This window comes from Epinephelus lanceolatus, chromosome 5 (assembly GCF_041903045.1).
Source record: "Epinephelus lanceolatus isolate andai-2023 chromosome 5, ASM4190304v1, whole genome shotgun sequence".
In the NCBI taxonomy this organism is placed as follows: Eukaryota; Metazoa; Chordata; class Actinopteri; order Perciformes; family Serranidae; genus Epinephelus; species Epinephelus lanceolatus.
In genome coordinates, this window is record NC_135738.1 from 48277785 (window position 1) to 48293038 (window position 15254).

A 15254-nucleotide genomic window follows, 5' to 3' on the forward strand; every position below is an offset into this window, starting at 1 on the left:
AATGGTCAAGATGTGGCCGAGAAAAGAAGCATTGTCTCAGGACAACTAGTGGGTCGTTCATCACCGCGTTTTGCCCCAAGGCTGGATACTTTAAGATGGCATCTGAAACTTGAGGGATCCCGAGTGACTTTTTACCTCCTTTTGGCCTAAGGATGGCTGAAAGAAGTTTTTGTCCAGTCGGGGGTAATACAGGGGTGAGTCCTAAGCATTTGACCCCCGGTGGTCTCGTTGGTCTTGTTAATTGATAACACTGGTTCAAGGGAAGTCCAGAGAGGCTGTTCCTCTACAACTCTAAATCAAGTTATTAATGCAGGGAATGGTGCAGTTGCGGGATGCCAGAAGATCATTGATAATGCCAGAGTCATTGACTGACTGATTGGTTGATTTAAGGCTGGCTGATTTATTATTATTTTTTATTTATTTTTTTTGCATCAAACAGAGATGGATAGTTGAGGGGAAATCCTTCTTTAAGCTTCAAGGTTAGGAAAGTGAGGTTATCAGGGCATGTAGGGAAAACCTGGGCTCCACCACCAACTCCACTCTAAATCAAGTTAATGCTGGAATTGGTACAAATGTGGGGTGCCAGAAGATCAGTGGTGATGCTTTTATATTTTTCTTGTGAAATAAAAGGGCTGATGTGGAAGTTATGACATGGAAGATGAGCAAATGGGCCAAACATGGAGTCATCTATGACCTTCTAAGTGAGCAGGTGGTCAGTTGACTCAGGTCGATTAACTCTGGTTGGCTGATTTATTTATTTATTTATTTGCATTGAACAGAGGTGGATAGTTGAAAGGAAGTCCTTCTTTAAACCTTAAGGTTAGGAAAGTAAGGTTGTCAGGGCAGACAGGGAGGACATGGCCCCCACCACCAAGGAGCAGATGTGGAGGAAGTGGCACTGGGACATGATGCATCCAACATTGTTGCAGTTACTGCATATATGGTAAAGGCCCTTTGGTGCATGATGAATCTGCCTTTTTTTATTTATGCTGTTGGATGCAGGAAAGTTGTCAGATGGGACTGATGATGCTGGTTTTGATGGTATGGGCACTGACAACGCTACATGTTGCAAAGCCAGAATGGTCCGGATGATAGCAGGAGGCTGGAGTTGTCCTCCAAGACAATGGAGATGGAGAACTGCAGCAACTGGCAATTGATTGTCCTTGAATTTCCATGTCCTCTGTTTTCTGATGAGGGAGATGAGCTGGAAGACAAGGTGGATTAATCATGTGAATAAGGTAGTCTTCTATGTTTAATAGAGAACAAACAAACAGGATACGGACCATGGAATAGACTGTTTTGAAGCTTGCTGGACTCTCTTGCTTTCTGGATGGCTTTTAGTTTATAGAAAGCAGGGGCCCAGACATAGAGGTGGCAGAGCAATATTCCACTTCAGTTGCTGGGTCTGCTGATGTGGGCTGACAGACACTTTGGACATGGTTGGCCTAATTTTGTCTGAATAGATCGTTGTCAGATAGTGGGGGATAGTGAGACAAAGTCCATACTCAAAAGGAAGTGATTTTACCTCTCAGAATGTGGATGATTTGGGTGTCTCTGACCACAGATGCATCATGTTCTCAACCCTGTTTCACACTGTCCCTAACCCTAAATTACCTGTCCATTACTCTCGGTCTGTAAATAAATCCACTGCTAGTAATAGCACAGAGGCTTACACTGCCATCTCTCTTTTTAATACCGTACTTGGCCATCCATATCACTTGAGCACAAAACAGCTAATCACAGAGTTCAATTTAATCTGTGGAGACATTTTGGAATCATTTTGCCCCTCTGACACCCAAAAAACCTCACACTAAAAGTCAGCCATGGCTGAATAGTCAGACCAGTGCTCTCAGGCAACTTTGTCGACAGGCAGAACGCAAATGGAAAAAAGACAGACTTCAAGTCTCACTTGACATTTTGAAAGGCATCCTGGCAAACTATTAGCAATCTGTTAAAGCTGCAAGAGCAAAATATTTCGCCACCATCATTTCCAGAAACTCTCACAGTCCCAAAGCTTTGTTTCACACAATAAATCTGGTCCTTAATCCTGTTGTTGCTACCTGTCCTGTCTCAATCACAGCCATTTTTGAGGAATTTTGAAACTTTTTCTTTCAAAAAGTAATCACATTCAATCTAATGTTTCATCGCCTGCCAGTGATCCCTCTCTGGTGTCTACTGGCTCTGCCAGCTTTACTGACTTTCAGCCTGTGTCTTTGTCCAACATTTTTGATATCATCTCACAAACTAAGACTGTAGGTCCCACAATCTCCCTTTTTATAATAGTAGTCTCACAAATGGAACTGTGCCATCCTGTTTTAAACATGCCATAGTGCATTCCCTCTTTAAAAAGCCAAACCTTGACAACTCTGTACTAAACAATTTCTGTCCCATCTCCAAGCTTCCATTCCTGTCCAAAGTACTGGAGAAAACTGTCTACTCACAGCTTCTATCTCATCTAGCTAACAACAACATCATGGAGACATTTCAGTCAGGTTTTAGGGCTTGATACAGCACAGAATCTGTCCTTCTCAAAGTGTCAAATGACCTACTGCTGTCTTTAGATAGTGGTAAATGTGCAATTTTAATAATATTAGACCTCAGTGTGGCCTTTGACACTGTTGATCAGTATTTATTATTAAAACATCTTCAAGAACTGGTTGGCATCCAGGGAACTGCCCTCAAGTGGTTTGCCTCCTATTTATTGGGCAGGTCTTTTTCTGATAAGATTGGTGGCCTCTCCTCCTCATCTGCCCATATCACTTGTGGTGTACCTCAAGGTGCCATCTTAGGGTCCATTTTATTTGCACTGTACAGGGCTTCCATTAGGCTCCACTTTCCGCCAGCACAAAGTCTCTTTTCACTGTTATGCCGACGACACACAAATTTATCTTCCGTTAATCCCAGGGGATTCCAGCTCAATCACATCCCTCCTTAACTGCCTCCAGGATGTGAAATCCTGAATGGCAAAAAACTGTCCTCAGTTAAACAATAACAAAACAGAGGTTATTGTTTTTAGTCCCCCCAACACCGAAACCAGCATAGTCAGCCACTTAGGACCACTCACATCCTACATTCATACCCAAGCCAGGTATCTTGGTGTCATTTGGTGAAAGGCTGTTATTTCAAACGTAGAAACATTGCAAAACTCAAGTCCATCATCTCTCACAATGACATGAAATCTGTAACCACTGCACTAATCACCTCAAGGCTGGACTATTGCAATTCTCTGAACCTGGGTGTCGGCCAGTCATCTTTGTCTTGTTTGCAGCTGGTGCAGAACACTGCAGCGAGACTCCTCACCGGTGCCAGAAAAAGAGACAACATTAAATTACACCAGTGCTAGCATCTCTGCACTGGCCACCCATCAAATACTGGATTGATTTTAAGTTTCTTTTATTTGTTTTTAAATTAATACGCAGGCTGGCACCCCAGGATATTGCTGAACTTCTCTGCCCCTATTCCAACTCCCGACCTCTCAGATCCTTTGAACGTTGTCTTTTTTTTTTTTTTTTTTCCCAAGAAGCAGTACTTTATTGAATTTTTTTTTTTTTTTTTTTGGTGCTGACTATATACAAACATCAATGTGACATCAGTCATTAAAAACCAGCCTTATTACATTAATCTGCGGACACAACAGACCCATGAGCATGATGAATTACACCTGATCCACTTACTGACGGTCTCTTCAGAAAACTAAAGAGTGTTTGAAACCCTTGAGGGCTGAGCTGTCTTCACAAGGCAGACTCAGGCAAATTTAAAAACAGGACACCTAAGGCATATTGTTGGAGAGTTTGAGAGGTATATATTAAAAGTTTACTAGAAGCACTGGAAAAAAAACTTGATTGGTGCACCCATTCAACTGATTCTCCTGAGAAAATCATGCGTCTGTGTAATGCCAAGAATTCATTATAAAGTCCTTAAACCTCCATCACAGTACAAAGTAAGTCATGCTCGTGTTCCTTGCCCTCCTCTAAAAACAGGTACCTCTATTTATTCAATTAAAAGATCACACCTTACATTGGATTTTGGAAATTATTAAATAATCCATTACTCTGCGTCAAAGTCACTCTCCATATTACGCATCAGTTGCTCTGATATCTTTCAGTGGCTGCAGGATGGGAGTGGGGAGCGCTGAAGATGTGGGAGCTGTACAGGGAATAGTCGTCTTCCGTTACTGAGCCTTCTCAGGCAGAGCAATAGCAGCTTCCTTCTCTTGTCTTTGCTCCTCCCTCCATCTTGCTTTCTTCTCCATGTTTTGACCAATCAGGGACTCGTGTCTGCCCACAGCCCGTTTGCCCAGGAGCACCATCACCATACAGGCCCCTATTGTGGCCGCCATCATGATATAGCAGACTTTCACTCTGACTTTGTTTCTGGCAGCATCAATCATCTCAAACGACACAAACTCTGGTATCTGGTCTGCTGTCTTGAAGCGTCCCGACCAGAGAAGGATCTTCTTGTCCATATTTGAGGGTTTGTAGCCTGGGATTTTGAACCCGGCGCGAGGTGCTTGTGCTGGGACTGCAGGTGGTGGAGGCTCTGCTTTGGCCTCCTGTGGTTTACTGCACATCCCTCTATGGCTCCATGTTTCAGTCACCCGTCTGCACCTCTGACCTATGAAGTTTCCGATGGAAAGACGAGACCTGAGGAAATTCATGTTTGTTTCTGTTAAAATAAACACAGCACTACGTGTCTATCGAACCCTTGAACGTTGTCTATTAACCTGGCTGGTGGGTAATGGAGATCGTGCTTTTATTTTGCAGTCACTGCTCCAGAGCTCGAGAGCCTTCCGCTCTTAATCAAATGCTCCCCCTCCATCGACACTTAATCTTAAATCTTAAAATGTACATTTTTTCAATGGCCTTTAGTTGTCTGTGGTGATTTTAATATTTTAGTATTTATTTTATTATTATTTTATAATATTTTTATGTTTGTAATTGTTCTTACCAGTTTTATTCTGTTATACATTTGTGTACATTCTATAGAGGGGGGGTTGCTATATGAATAAACTTGATTTGATTTGATATGATTGAACAGATGTTGTTCATTGGATGAAGTAGTAGCTCACTTGTGTGTGTTTGAGGCAGTGATTTCAGTTCTGACACAAAACGCAAGAGCGAACGAGGAAGAGGGTGAGGTGGGTAATTATAGAAATGCTGGGATTGGTGCAGGTTAGGTGCGATCATCCTTTACTAGTAAGCTTCATTTAATGTATGCCCTGCCCACTATCAAAACTCCAAACACATGATTGGACGCTGCTTCTTGCACTCACACAGTAACAGTAGTTTGGTTTCAGATTCACTGTACAATCTAGATCACCCTGCTGAGTAAAACCCAGATCCCACCTTTCAATCACCCCAGGTGCCACATTTATTTCTGGCTGATTGATCTGACTCAAAACACTTCCTCCTTGCCTTCTTTACAATTCAGTAAAATATAAACACACTGATGACACACTGATGTGAAACACATATTAATATCTTATACTGTGACTTAAACTTCCCAAAAATGTTATTATGTCTGAATCCATCCAGAATTAACATCGATAAATTCACTTTGAAGTCATAGAAAAATTAGGTTGCAGATTTTCCAAAACATCGTCTTTTAAAATTTTACTTAGATTTGATCTATTTTAATCTTAAGTATCCATTATTTTAGAGTTTTAATCTTTCAGTTTTATTTGTTGTTTTTAATTTCGTGAGGTTTTTCATTTTGTTTATTTATTTGTCTCATTTGATTTTCATTTTTAAATATGGTTTTTAAATGTATTTATGTATGTATGTAGTTTATAGTGATTTGACTTGAGTCAGGTCGTTTTCAGTCAGTCTGTGTAAAGTCAGTAAACCTGTGCAGCTGAATGTCTCTTGTTAAACCGTGTCGTCCATTATAGGTTGAATTTACCTGACATGAAGTTGACACTGGTGGAGCTGGAGAAGGTGATCTACACTGTTTAATATTTTTTTTTATTTTCTTTTATCATCATCATCATCATGTTTTTTTTTTTAATTTTTAATGTCTTAACAGCTTCAGATGGCAATCAAAGAGATGTTCCTGAAACTGCCGAAGGATCTGGGAAGGTATGAATCTAGAGAAGGAGGAGAAGGAGGGGGAGGGGGAGTTGAGATAATGCAGAAATTGAGGAGAAGGTAAAGGAGAGTCTGTCAGTGTACATATTGAATCTGTTGTTGCTCTTTATCCATAACTTTTTAATATGACCTGCCCACCACTAAAAATCCAAACGCTTGATTGGACGCTGCTGCTTCACACTCACACATTAACAGTTGGCAGGTTTCAGGTTTACTGAGTGATCTGAATCACCCTGCTGTGTCAAACTTGGATCGGGTCTTTCCATCAGGCCAGATTCCACATAAATTTTGACCCATTGCTGCAGTATGAGTTGAAATTCTCCCTCCTTTTGTTCTTCATAACTCTGTATGTATTATATTCATTTATATGCAGGGGTGATAGAAAAAAAAATCCTAAGCCTGAAATTTTTTTTCAGGTTGAGGCATGAGGAATGGATCATCACAAGGTTATTATTATTTAAGTATTTAGCATCACAGAGACTGGTGGTCAGTGGGATGTGAGGATTCTTAAAATAGCATCTGTACAGATGTGAGGCCCTGACTATATCTCACTGATCTTTAATAAAAGCTGTTGTCATGTATTTTTTTTCCTCTGAAAATATGAAGCTTAGAGTCAGACACAATTTATTTAGCCTGTGTATTTGAGGGGAGAGGTCTGCTCTGCAGCAGCAAACTGATATGATGCTGATTAACATGAGAATTAATGTAAAATGGAATTTAAACCATGAACATGAATTACAGATCATCTGTAAAGCATTATAATAAATTAATCTTTCATAATTAAAACAATTGGAGACTGAGAACAAACTTGTAGCCTGTATAAGTCTGATGATATTTTAATAAACCGACATCGTATCGGACACACCTGACAGCAGTTTTTTTGTCACCTCCTCCTGCTGCAGCCGCCTGCTCTCGTCTACTTTCCAGGCGAGGCGCAGTTCATCTCGAATAAGCCTGTTGATGGCAATACACTCATACAGAGCACACATCCTGCACTGGTATGTCAGCGGTGACTGCAGCTCCCGGTAAATGCGTTACGTGCTTTATTGCATGCACAGCAGCTTTATGACCGGGGTCTAATTCATGCCGTGATAGGACTTTCTTGCCGCTGGTTGCATACATCAATTTATGTGAGCACAATGTGCAGAAACACGCACCCAGTTCCCTTAGTGTTTAGCACCAGCTCCCAAAAGGCTTTCCATCTATGCTTATCTCTTCTATCCATGCCCAGTGCCATTTATTTGTGAGTCTTTTATCGACTACATTTTCCCCGGGTTTTATTAACTTACTTTCCATCTTGATGAGAGTGCTTACGGCATGGGCTCCACCAGAATCTGAAGTTGGCTCTGAACCAAATTTGTCCCTCCCCCCAAGACCTGCCCCGCTCTACTTCTGATTGGCTAGTAGCCTAACTTTGGTCTGGTTGGGAGCAAAAGCCATAGGTTGAGAGCGAGAGGTCTCCGTTTAAAGTGCTTCTACCAGAGTCCATTTACTGTCGCATGCATGTATCCCGCATCAACTTTTTTTTTTTTCCCTCGCCCATCGCCACACACTGGAAATCTGGCTCGGTGCCGGATTCCCATCACACCTGATTTATATGTTATTAAAAACTGACTTAACTCTTTTTTTAATTTCTTATTTGTGTACTTATTTATGTTTTCCATTTAATTTATTTCTCAATTTTTTTTAAAATATTTTCATTTTTAAATATTGTTTTTAAAGTTATTTATAGTTTTTAGTGATTTGACTTGAGTCGGATCATTTTCAGTCTGAGTTTGTGTGAAGTCAGTTAACCTCTTCAGCTGGTTGTCTCCTGTTGAACTGATAAAAATCCTCCTATGTCTTCTACTGTAGTTTGAATTTACCTGAGATAAAGTTGACACTAGTGGAGCTGGAAAAGGTAATCTGTACTGTTTGATTTTCTTTTTATGATCATCATTTCTGTCAACACTTACTGAACATCCAAATGGAATTATTGTTATTTTTTATATGTGGTTACAGCTTCAGATGTCCATTGGCGTGATGTTTAAGAAACTGAGAAAGGATCTTGGAAGGTATGAAACATGGGAAAGATGAGGACATCTGTTATCAGTGAAAATAATTGACTCTTTTATTTCCCTTAAAAAGCACTATCACTGGGATTCAATGTTGCCCTAGCCACGCCAGAAAATCCAAACACATTGGGACACTGCTGGTGTCCTGTAGACAGGTTTCAGATTTACTGAGTGATCTGGATCACCCTGCTGTGTCAAACCTGGATCAGACCTTTACATCAGCCCAGGTTCCACATCTATTTTGAGCCATTGCGACATTCTGTCAAAATTCTCCCTCCTTGTTTTTCAAAACTCAGTGAAATGTGAACAGACTGACATGAAACAAACTGATATCATTCAGTGTGACTTAGACATCTCAAGGATATCATTATCGCTGATGTCCATCCAGAATACAAATCCATATCTCAATTTATAAATCAGACCGAAAAAACACTGCAGAATTTGGCTGAGAATCATGTTCGTAAGGTTAAATCTCTCTATCATTGGATCTTCGTTTATTAATGTAATATCTATGTATTTTATTTTTTAGTTATACTTAAAGTGCAGTATACAACAATTCATATTATAAATCAGAAATTATTTGTCCAATCATTACAAAACTCGCAGGATCTGTTTCATAACTGCTGAACCACGTGTGTAAAGTTATTTCAAAATTGCCATGTGCAAAAGTTATTGGAAATTAATAAGTGTTTGTCCAATCATCAAAAAACTGTCACAGCTCTCAACTTCAAATGGCCCAAGCTGGCTTGAACCCCGAAATCGCCTATATATATATTTCAGTCAGTTTTTGTGAAGCCAGTATACCTGTGCAGCTGCTTCTCTCCTGTTAAATTGATGAAAATCCTTCTATGTCTTTTGCTGCAGTTTCAACTTACCTAAAATGAACTTGAAACAGGTGGAGCTGGAAAAGGTAATCTACACTGTTTGATTTTTTTCATCATCATCATCATCATCATCATCATCATTATTTCTGTCAAGACTCCATGAACAACATTAATTTGCTATAACACTTAAAAATATGTTTACAGCTTCAGATGTCCATCGATGAGATGTTCAAGAAGCTGACTATGAATCTGGGAAGGTATGAAACGTGATGAAGAGGAGGAGGTTTGAGATGATGAAGAATATAAGTGCAAACAAAGATTCTGTTTTTACGCTTTGAAGGCACCAACTCTTTAATGTGGGCCTGCCCCGACCACTTCAAAACTCTCAACACAAGTGGACACTGCTGCTGTTAGTCACACATTAACAGCTGACAGGTTTCAGGCTGCTGAGTCCAACCTGTATCAGGTCTTAACATCAGGCCAGGTTTATTGATTTCTGACCCATTGCCACATTTTGAGACAGCATTTTCCCTCCTTCTGTCCTTCATATGAGAAATGTGAAATGTGAACACACAAACATAAAAAAACCCACAAAGTGATATCATTCAGAGTGACTTACACTCCTCAAAGATATTGTTATCACCGTTATCCATTCAAGTTTTTTCTCATTTACAGTCTGAAAAACACTTTATCAAAATTCACTGCCTGATATCATAAATTGAGTCCCCCTTTGTGCTGATTTTTGTTTTTTTTTTTCAGAGAAAAAACTGATATGTGAAATAAATTGTAATATTATAATTTTAGCCTGGTAATGTTAGCTAATGTCAGGATGCTTGCTAAGGTTAACAAATTGCTAGCTAGCTAATGTAACAGAATACTGTCTTGAGTGGAAACCCATCCTGGGTTTGGTTGCTTGATGAAGCAACCAATGCTCAATCCATGCAGCATAGCTAAATCAAACCTGACTAACCTTAGCCTGCTTGCTAGCTAACATTATCACTTGGGTAGCTTGAAATTACTTTACTACTTAATGGGATCCATGATACTTAATGACTCATTATGACAAATGATGTTAACTTAGCCAACATTAAATAATGTAACATACAGAGGTGTATAACGATCACTTGCTCTCTAATAGCCCAGAGTAATGCACAATGATGGCACCCAACTACCTGTAACCTAAGCTAAGCTACAGTTAGCCAGCTAGTTATAACTTAGCTGCAAGGCATGGATCTGCTGTGTGCTCTGAAACGTTAGCTGATGAGGTCATTTCCAAACTGCAAGCTAGTTTATATTATGGATTCCTGGAGACCACCCCAGGAATGAGTCCCAAAACCCAGGAAATAGGTTATATTTTACCATTCCTGGTTCCCTCATCTCAAGGTCAATGGGTTTTTTGAATGGGTTTATTGGTTAGATGCCTGAGATAAGGTCTGTGGTTAATAAAGCTTTAGAGTCTTTCAGCTTTTGTTCTATGACATGAAATACATTTGTAAATAGCCCACTCTTGAATTTTGAAGCTTTTATGTGTCTTTAAAAATCGGTTGCTAAGAAGTTGCATAACGAGACTACAGAACATCGTCACACAAACCACGGCTGTACAGCCTCACTGTTGTGGCGATGATGAGTCACGTCACTGTGGTATAGTTAGTTTATAGCCTAACTTTTTACTTCTGGGGATTGTATTGAGGATAAAAAAAAATATAAAAGTGTTGTTCATTTTTGTCAATTATCCTGCTTAAAGCTGCAGTAGGTAGAAAGCCTGAAAACGGTTGATTTTTGAGTCTCATCTGAGTTAGGTTTCGTTCGTCTCCACCCTGAGCCTCTCCCTCGTGGCCCCGCACATACTCCCGAGCCTCGGCTCTCCCTCACCGCGCAACAGCCTGCCCCATCCCTCCCTCGCGGCCCCGCACATACTCCCGAGCCTCAGCTCTCCCTCACCACCCAGTAGCCCGCCCTGCACATACCCCCGAGGCTAGGCTCTCCCTCTCCGCGGAGAGCCCTCGGCTCCGCTCCCATGGCCAACCCTAGCGCCCTCCGGCCGGGCCCGGCCCCACCTCACCCTTCCCCTCCCTCCGGGGCTCTGGGGAACCGAGTTCTGTCTTCCTTTTTTTGGCTTGTTTAGCCATGTAGGCAGTTGTAGCCAGTGCTGGAATAGCTATTTTACCTGGTGCACTGTTCACCATTGCCGCTTGCTCTCCCCTTCTGCTGGCGGCACGGGAACGTGCATATGCAGTAGAACAGCCAATAGGAACGCAGTGGTCTGAGCTGACCTTTGATTGGTTGATGCACATCAGCACAATACTGATTCTTTAGAGGCTGAACACAGAGCCATGGTGAGGTGCAGAAACCTATTGTTTGTCTCAGACCACTTGATTTAAATTATGCTTAGAGGATATTATAACATTTTTACTCAATTATACCAAAATAATGTTGCCTACTAGAGCTTTAACAAAACATGGAAGTATCATAAATGTTTGTTTGCCACAAAACGTAAATTATGACTATATCTATGGCTCTATGAGACCGAACGATGACCGTCACCATGGTCTTTACCTTGAATGATGCCTTCATCTCCTTATCCTATATCAACAATGTCATGTGACTGACCTTAGGAGGCTTGGCTCGCTGCCCGTAAAAGCACCCCAGTGAGCACACCTCCTCCTCTTGCTGGAACGCCTCAGCCCGTTCTGAGTGACAAGAGATGGTGATGGTCATTGTTTGGTCTCATAGATCCATAGTTATAGTCATAACTTACAATCTAGTTTGACCTCACTCAGACTGTCACCACAGTCTTTACCTTGGATAACTAGTACTGGCAGTGTCGCGAAGAACAGAGGACTCCACCGCCTCACAACCTCGCCCAGCAGCTGAGAGTAACACACGGCCGAACACAGTGGAGCAGTGGATGCCACGTTGACTCTGTAGAACCTGGAAAAGGTACAGGAAGTACTCCATGTTGCAGTTGCACATATTTCTGAAAGAGGAACCCCCTTCAAAACAGCCCAGAAAGTGGCCACACTTCTGGTGAGCTACCACATGGCCTGGGATGGGGATATCTTGACCAGAATAGGTCTCAACAATAATTTCAACAATCCAGTGGGACAAGCACTGTTTGCTGTAGCTACTTTCATAATTGCATCCTTCTGGAGAAGGGCCAAGATTTCCTCTGCCAACACCTGTGCCTGGGCCGGGTCTCTGACAACTAGGGTTGGGACTCGTTAGGATTTTAACGATTCTGATTCCTTACCGATTCCTCTTACCGATTCCTACATTATATTCATTATACTTGCTTAAACAAGTATAAACACAAATGCAATCATACAAATACAAAAACTTTATTCTAACTGTTGCACAGTACAATTAGATGAAAATACACATTTGTGTGTGGTGTGTATTTCAGATTTAGAGCTTGTATCATCTCCCTGAGAATATATAACAACAAAAAGTGATTCTCTGATTTCTACAGTAACACTATTACCTCAAATTAATCACAGCAATGTAATAAAAAATACTTATATGCATTCATGCTTGGGCACTGTTATTTACGTGACAACACCTGAACAGAACACACACATTGGCTGTTTGTTTCTACCGCTCCCCTCGCTGGAAGTCTCGGACCTCCCGCCGCCAGCTCCGCCTTGATTAAACGCTGAAAATAAAATAAAAGAGGGAGACAGGTTTCTCCTATTTTATCTTATTTTGTTATATTTCTCCCTCTCCCCGCGCTGGAAGCCTCGGGCCTCTCGCTGCCCGCTCCCGTCTCAAACACGGAGGTCTCCCTCTCCACAGAGCACCCATGGCGCATGCCCGGCCTGTTAAATAGCCTGTAATCATAACAACTGTGTGACACAAACTCAGTGCTTTAGTAATTAAATAATGCTGGGCTCGGTCGGGTTCGGACAGAAATATGCGGCCCGTGCCACACTCTAATGGAAATGCACGTGAGTTTTTTTTTTTTTTTTACAATCTAGGAACTTTGCTTTCCAGGCATAGCTGGGAACAAGTTTCGGTGACTGACCCCCGCACATCCCTAGGCGACACCCCCCTGAGGTCCTGGACCTTTGGGTGGGCGCTTCCTCTGGGGCACATCCCTAGCTGAGGAGTAAGGCTGGGACCCTTGCTGGCGCTGCAAAGGTTGCCTGGAACCCCATCCCCTGTCTTCTGCCATAAGCCCATGGCTCCTGGCGAGTCCAGGATGACTGCAGGGCAGGCTGGGAGCCCCTAGGTTTCCATCTGGCAGCTGCAGCCCTGCTGATTCTGAATGTGCGTCAGGCAGAATCCTTTGTTCGCCGGGATTGTTCAGCCTTATCCAGTACACCCTGGGAGTCAGGGTGAAACACATGTGCCGGCGCAATCAGCATATTGTTCAGCTCCTTCTGAATATTTTCAGTAACTGGTTAAACCAATTACTGATTGCAAAAGGTTAGATAAATGATAGCTATACTTAGAGTTAATATATTGAATAGTGCTGGAGTGATGGAGAGTACTGTATTGAACATGTTTCTAATATTCTGTCCAATCTGTTCCCATACATGACTGGGGCAAAATATCGGAAACACTCAGAAACACAAAATAGTCCACTCAAGTACACCACACCAGCTAAACTAATTACATTAATCACCTGTCTGACAAAATATACAGATAAAAGTTGAACCTATGGCAGAGTTGTTGTATTAAATTGCACAGATGTATTAATGAGGTGGCCAGTGCGTGTATGCATGTGCTGAGCGATCCATTAAAATTTGTAATGCATTATAATTACAGTAACTATAAGAGCAAATACAACGTCCTGTTCTCGACACAAAAACTTGAGCCCACGATCCATCCGCTGACTCCAGGTGATACACAGACTTGAGTTTGTCTGTCAATCTGCAGCAAAAAAGAAAAAAAATTCTAGGCATTGCAAAACTGTATTTCAATAAACATATATGTTGATGATGAACACTCACCGGTAACTTTATTTAGGTACACTGCATAAACCAGCCATCGTTAGGTGATGGGGGGGGGGATTGGAGGAGTTAGTGGCTGCTCAATGGCCAAATCTCACTAACGCTACGGTGCAGTTAACACACAATGTAACTGAACAGTCAGTTAGCAAACCAATTCAAACAGAAGACCAAAGTATGTTAGGAGCGCCACAGAGTTAAGTTAAATGTAACATTAACGGCTCCCGCTCAAAAAACAAATTCAAATGAAACATGGTGATAAAACAGTGCGAGCAAATAAGCTCACAGCACTTTTTTAACATTAACGTTACATGGTGACTCTCAAGACATTAAACTACATTTGGCTGACATTTTGACAACATTCAATGTGAAAATCCAGACTTACTGACCGAAATAGTGGCATACCGTACTGCGAGCCCTTGGACGTGACTGAGACAGTTGACTTCTTCTACCAACAATGCAAAGCGTGCAAAACGAGATTGCGCGCGATATTGCGATAATTAGCATTGCTACATTATTGACTCACTTGATCCCAACATGATCTGAACATATTCATGAACCCTCTCTGCATATCATGTAGTTTCTACACTATACAGTTACACTTAACTTTAGAACATGAGGCAACTGTGTTAAATACACCCAAGATGCTTACATAAATCCATGAAATGGCCAGTCTCCTTTTTTCAGTGTGTAACTGCGGCAAAAACGTAGGTCTTGGAGGAGGCGAGTGAAGCAAAGAGCAGGAGGCGTGCTCACCGGGGTGCTTTTATGGGCGGCGAGCCAAGCCTCCTAAGGTCAGTCACATGACATTGTTGATAGGATTGAGGATAGGGAGATGAGGGCATCATTCACGGTAAAGACCGTGGTGATGGTCTGAGTGAGGTCGAAATAGATCTTATTTTCTACAATAATCCAAAATCCAGTGGAAAAGTCCCAAAGGCTTTTTGATGAGGGAACCAAGGGGATACTAACTTCCATGCTAGCCTACAGAAAAACATGCTCCCTGGAACACTCTATAGTTCAAATGACATATAGGAACAGTAACATTATAACAAATAGTAACAAATTATGGAATATGATTTAAGTTTATTTTCAGCGTTCTATCATCATGGTGCCAGTTAATCACATTCAGTCTTGTGTATGTCACATCACTGTTTTGGCCGATGGCCAGTTGCTTGCTCGTGCCTACAGAATGCAAGTGCAAGCAACAGGATGCTGACTGCAGCTCACCTGAGGGCCACGTGTGTTATTAATAAAAAGGATTTTAACAAAGTTAGATAGAGAACCTTAAGATTCTTTTCATTTTTTGATAATTTCTTTAAGGTTATCATGTTTTCTTGT

At 41.4% G+C, this 15254-nt stretch overlaps 1 protein-coding gene across 3 annotated transcripts in view; it reads left to right on the plus strand.

Annotated features, from left to right (window-relative positions):
* Window positions 1-15254, plus strand: part of LOC117253096 (uncharacterized) — a 56756-nt gene that overhangs the window by 7898 nt on the left and 33604 nt on the right. Inside the window, exons 2-7 of one of the 3 annotated variants that reach the window (XM_078168295.1) lie at window positions 5891-5936; window positions 6025-6077; window positions 7941-7986; window positions 8088-8140; window positions 9005-9050; window positions 9169-9221. In XM_078168295.1, coding sequence (XP_078024421.1) covers window positions 5891-5936; window positions 6025-6077; window positions 7941-7986; window positions 8088-8140; window positions 9005-9050; window positions 9169-9221 — 297 coding nt within the window. Of the gene's footprint in view, window positions 1-5836; window positions 5937-6024; window positions 6078-7940; window positions 7987-8087; window positions 8141-9004; window positions 9051-9168; window positions 9222-15254 lie in introns of those variants that run through there. The other 2 variants (XM_078168293.1, XM_078168294.1) reach the window with 2 other exon arrangements.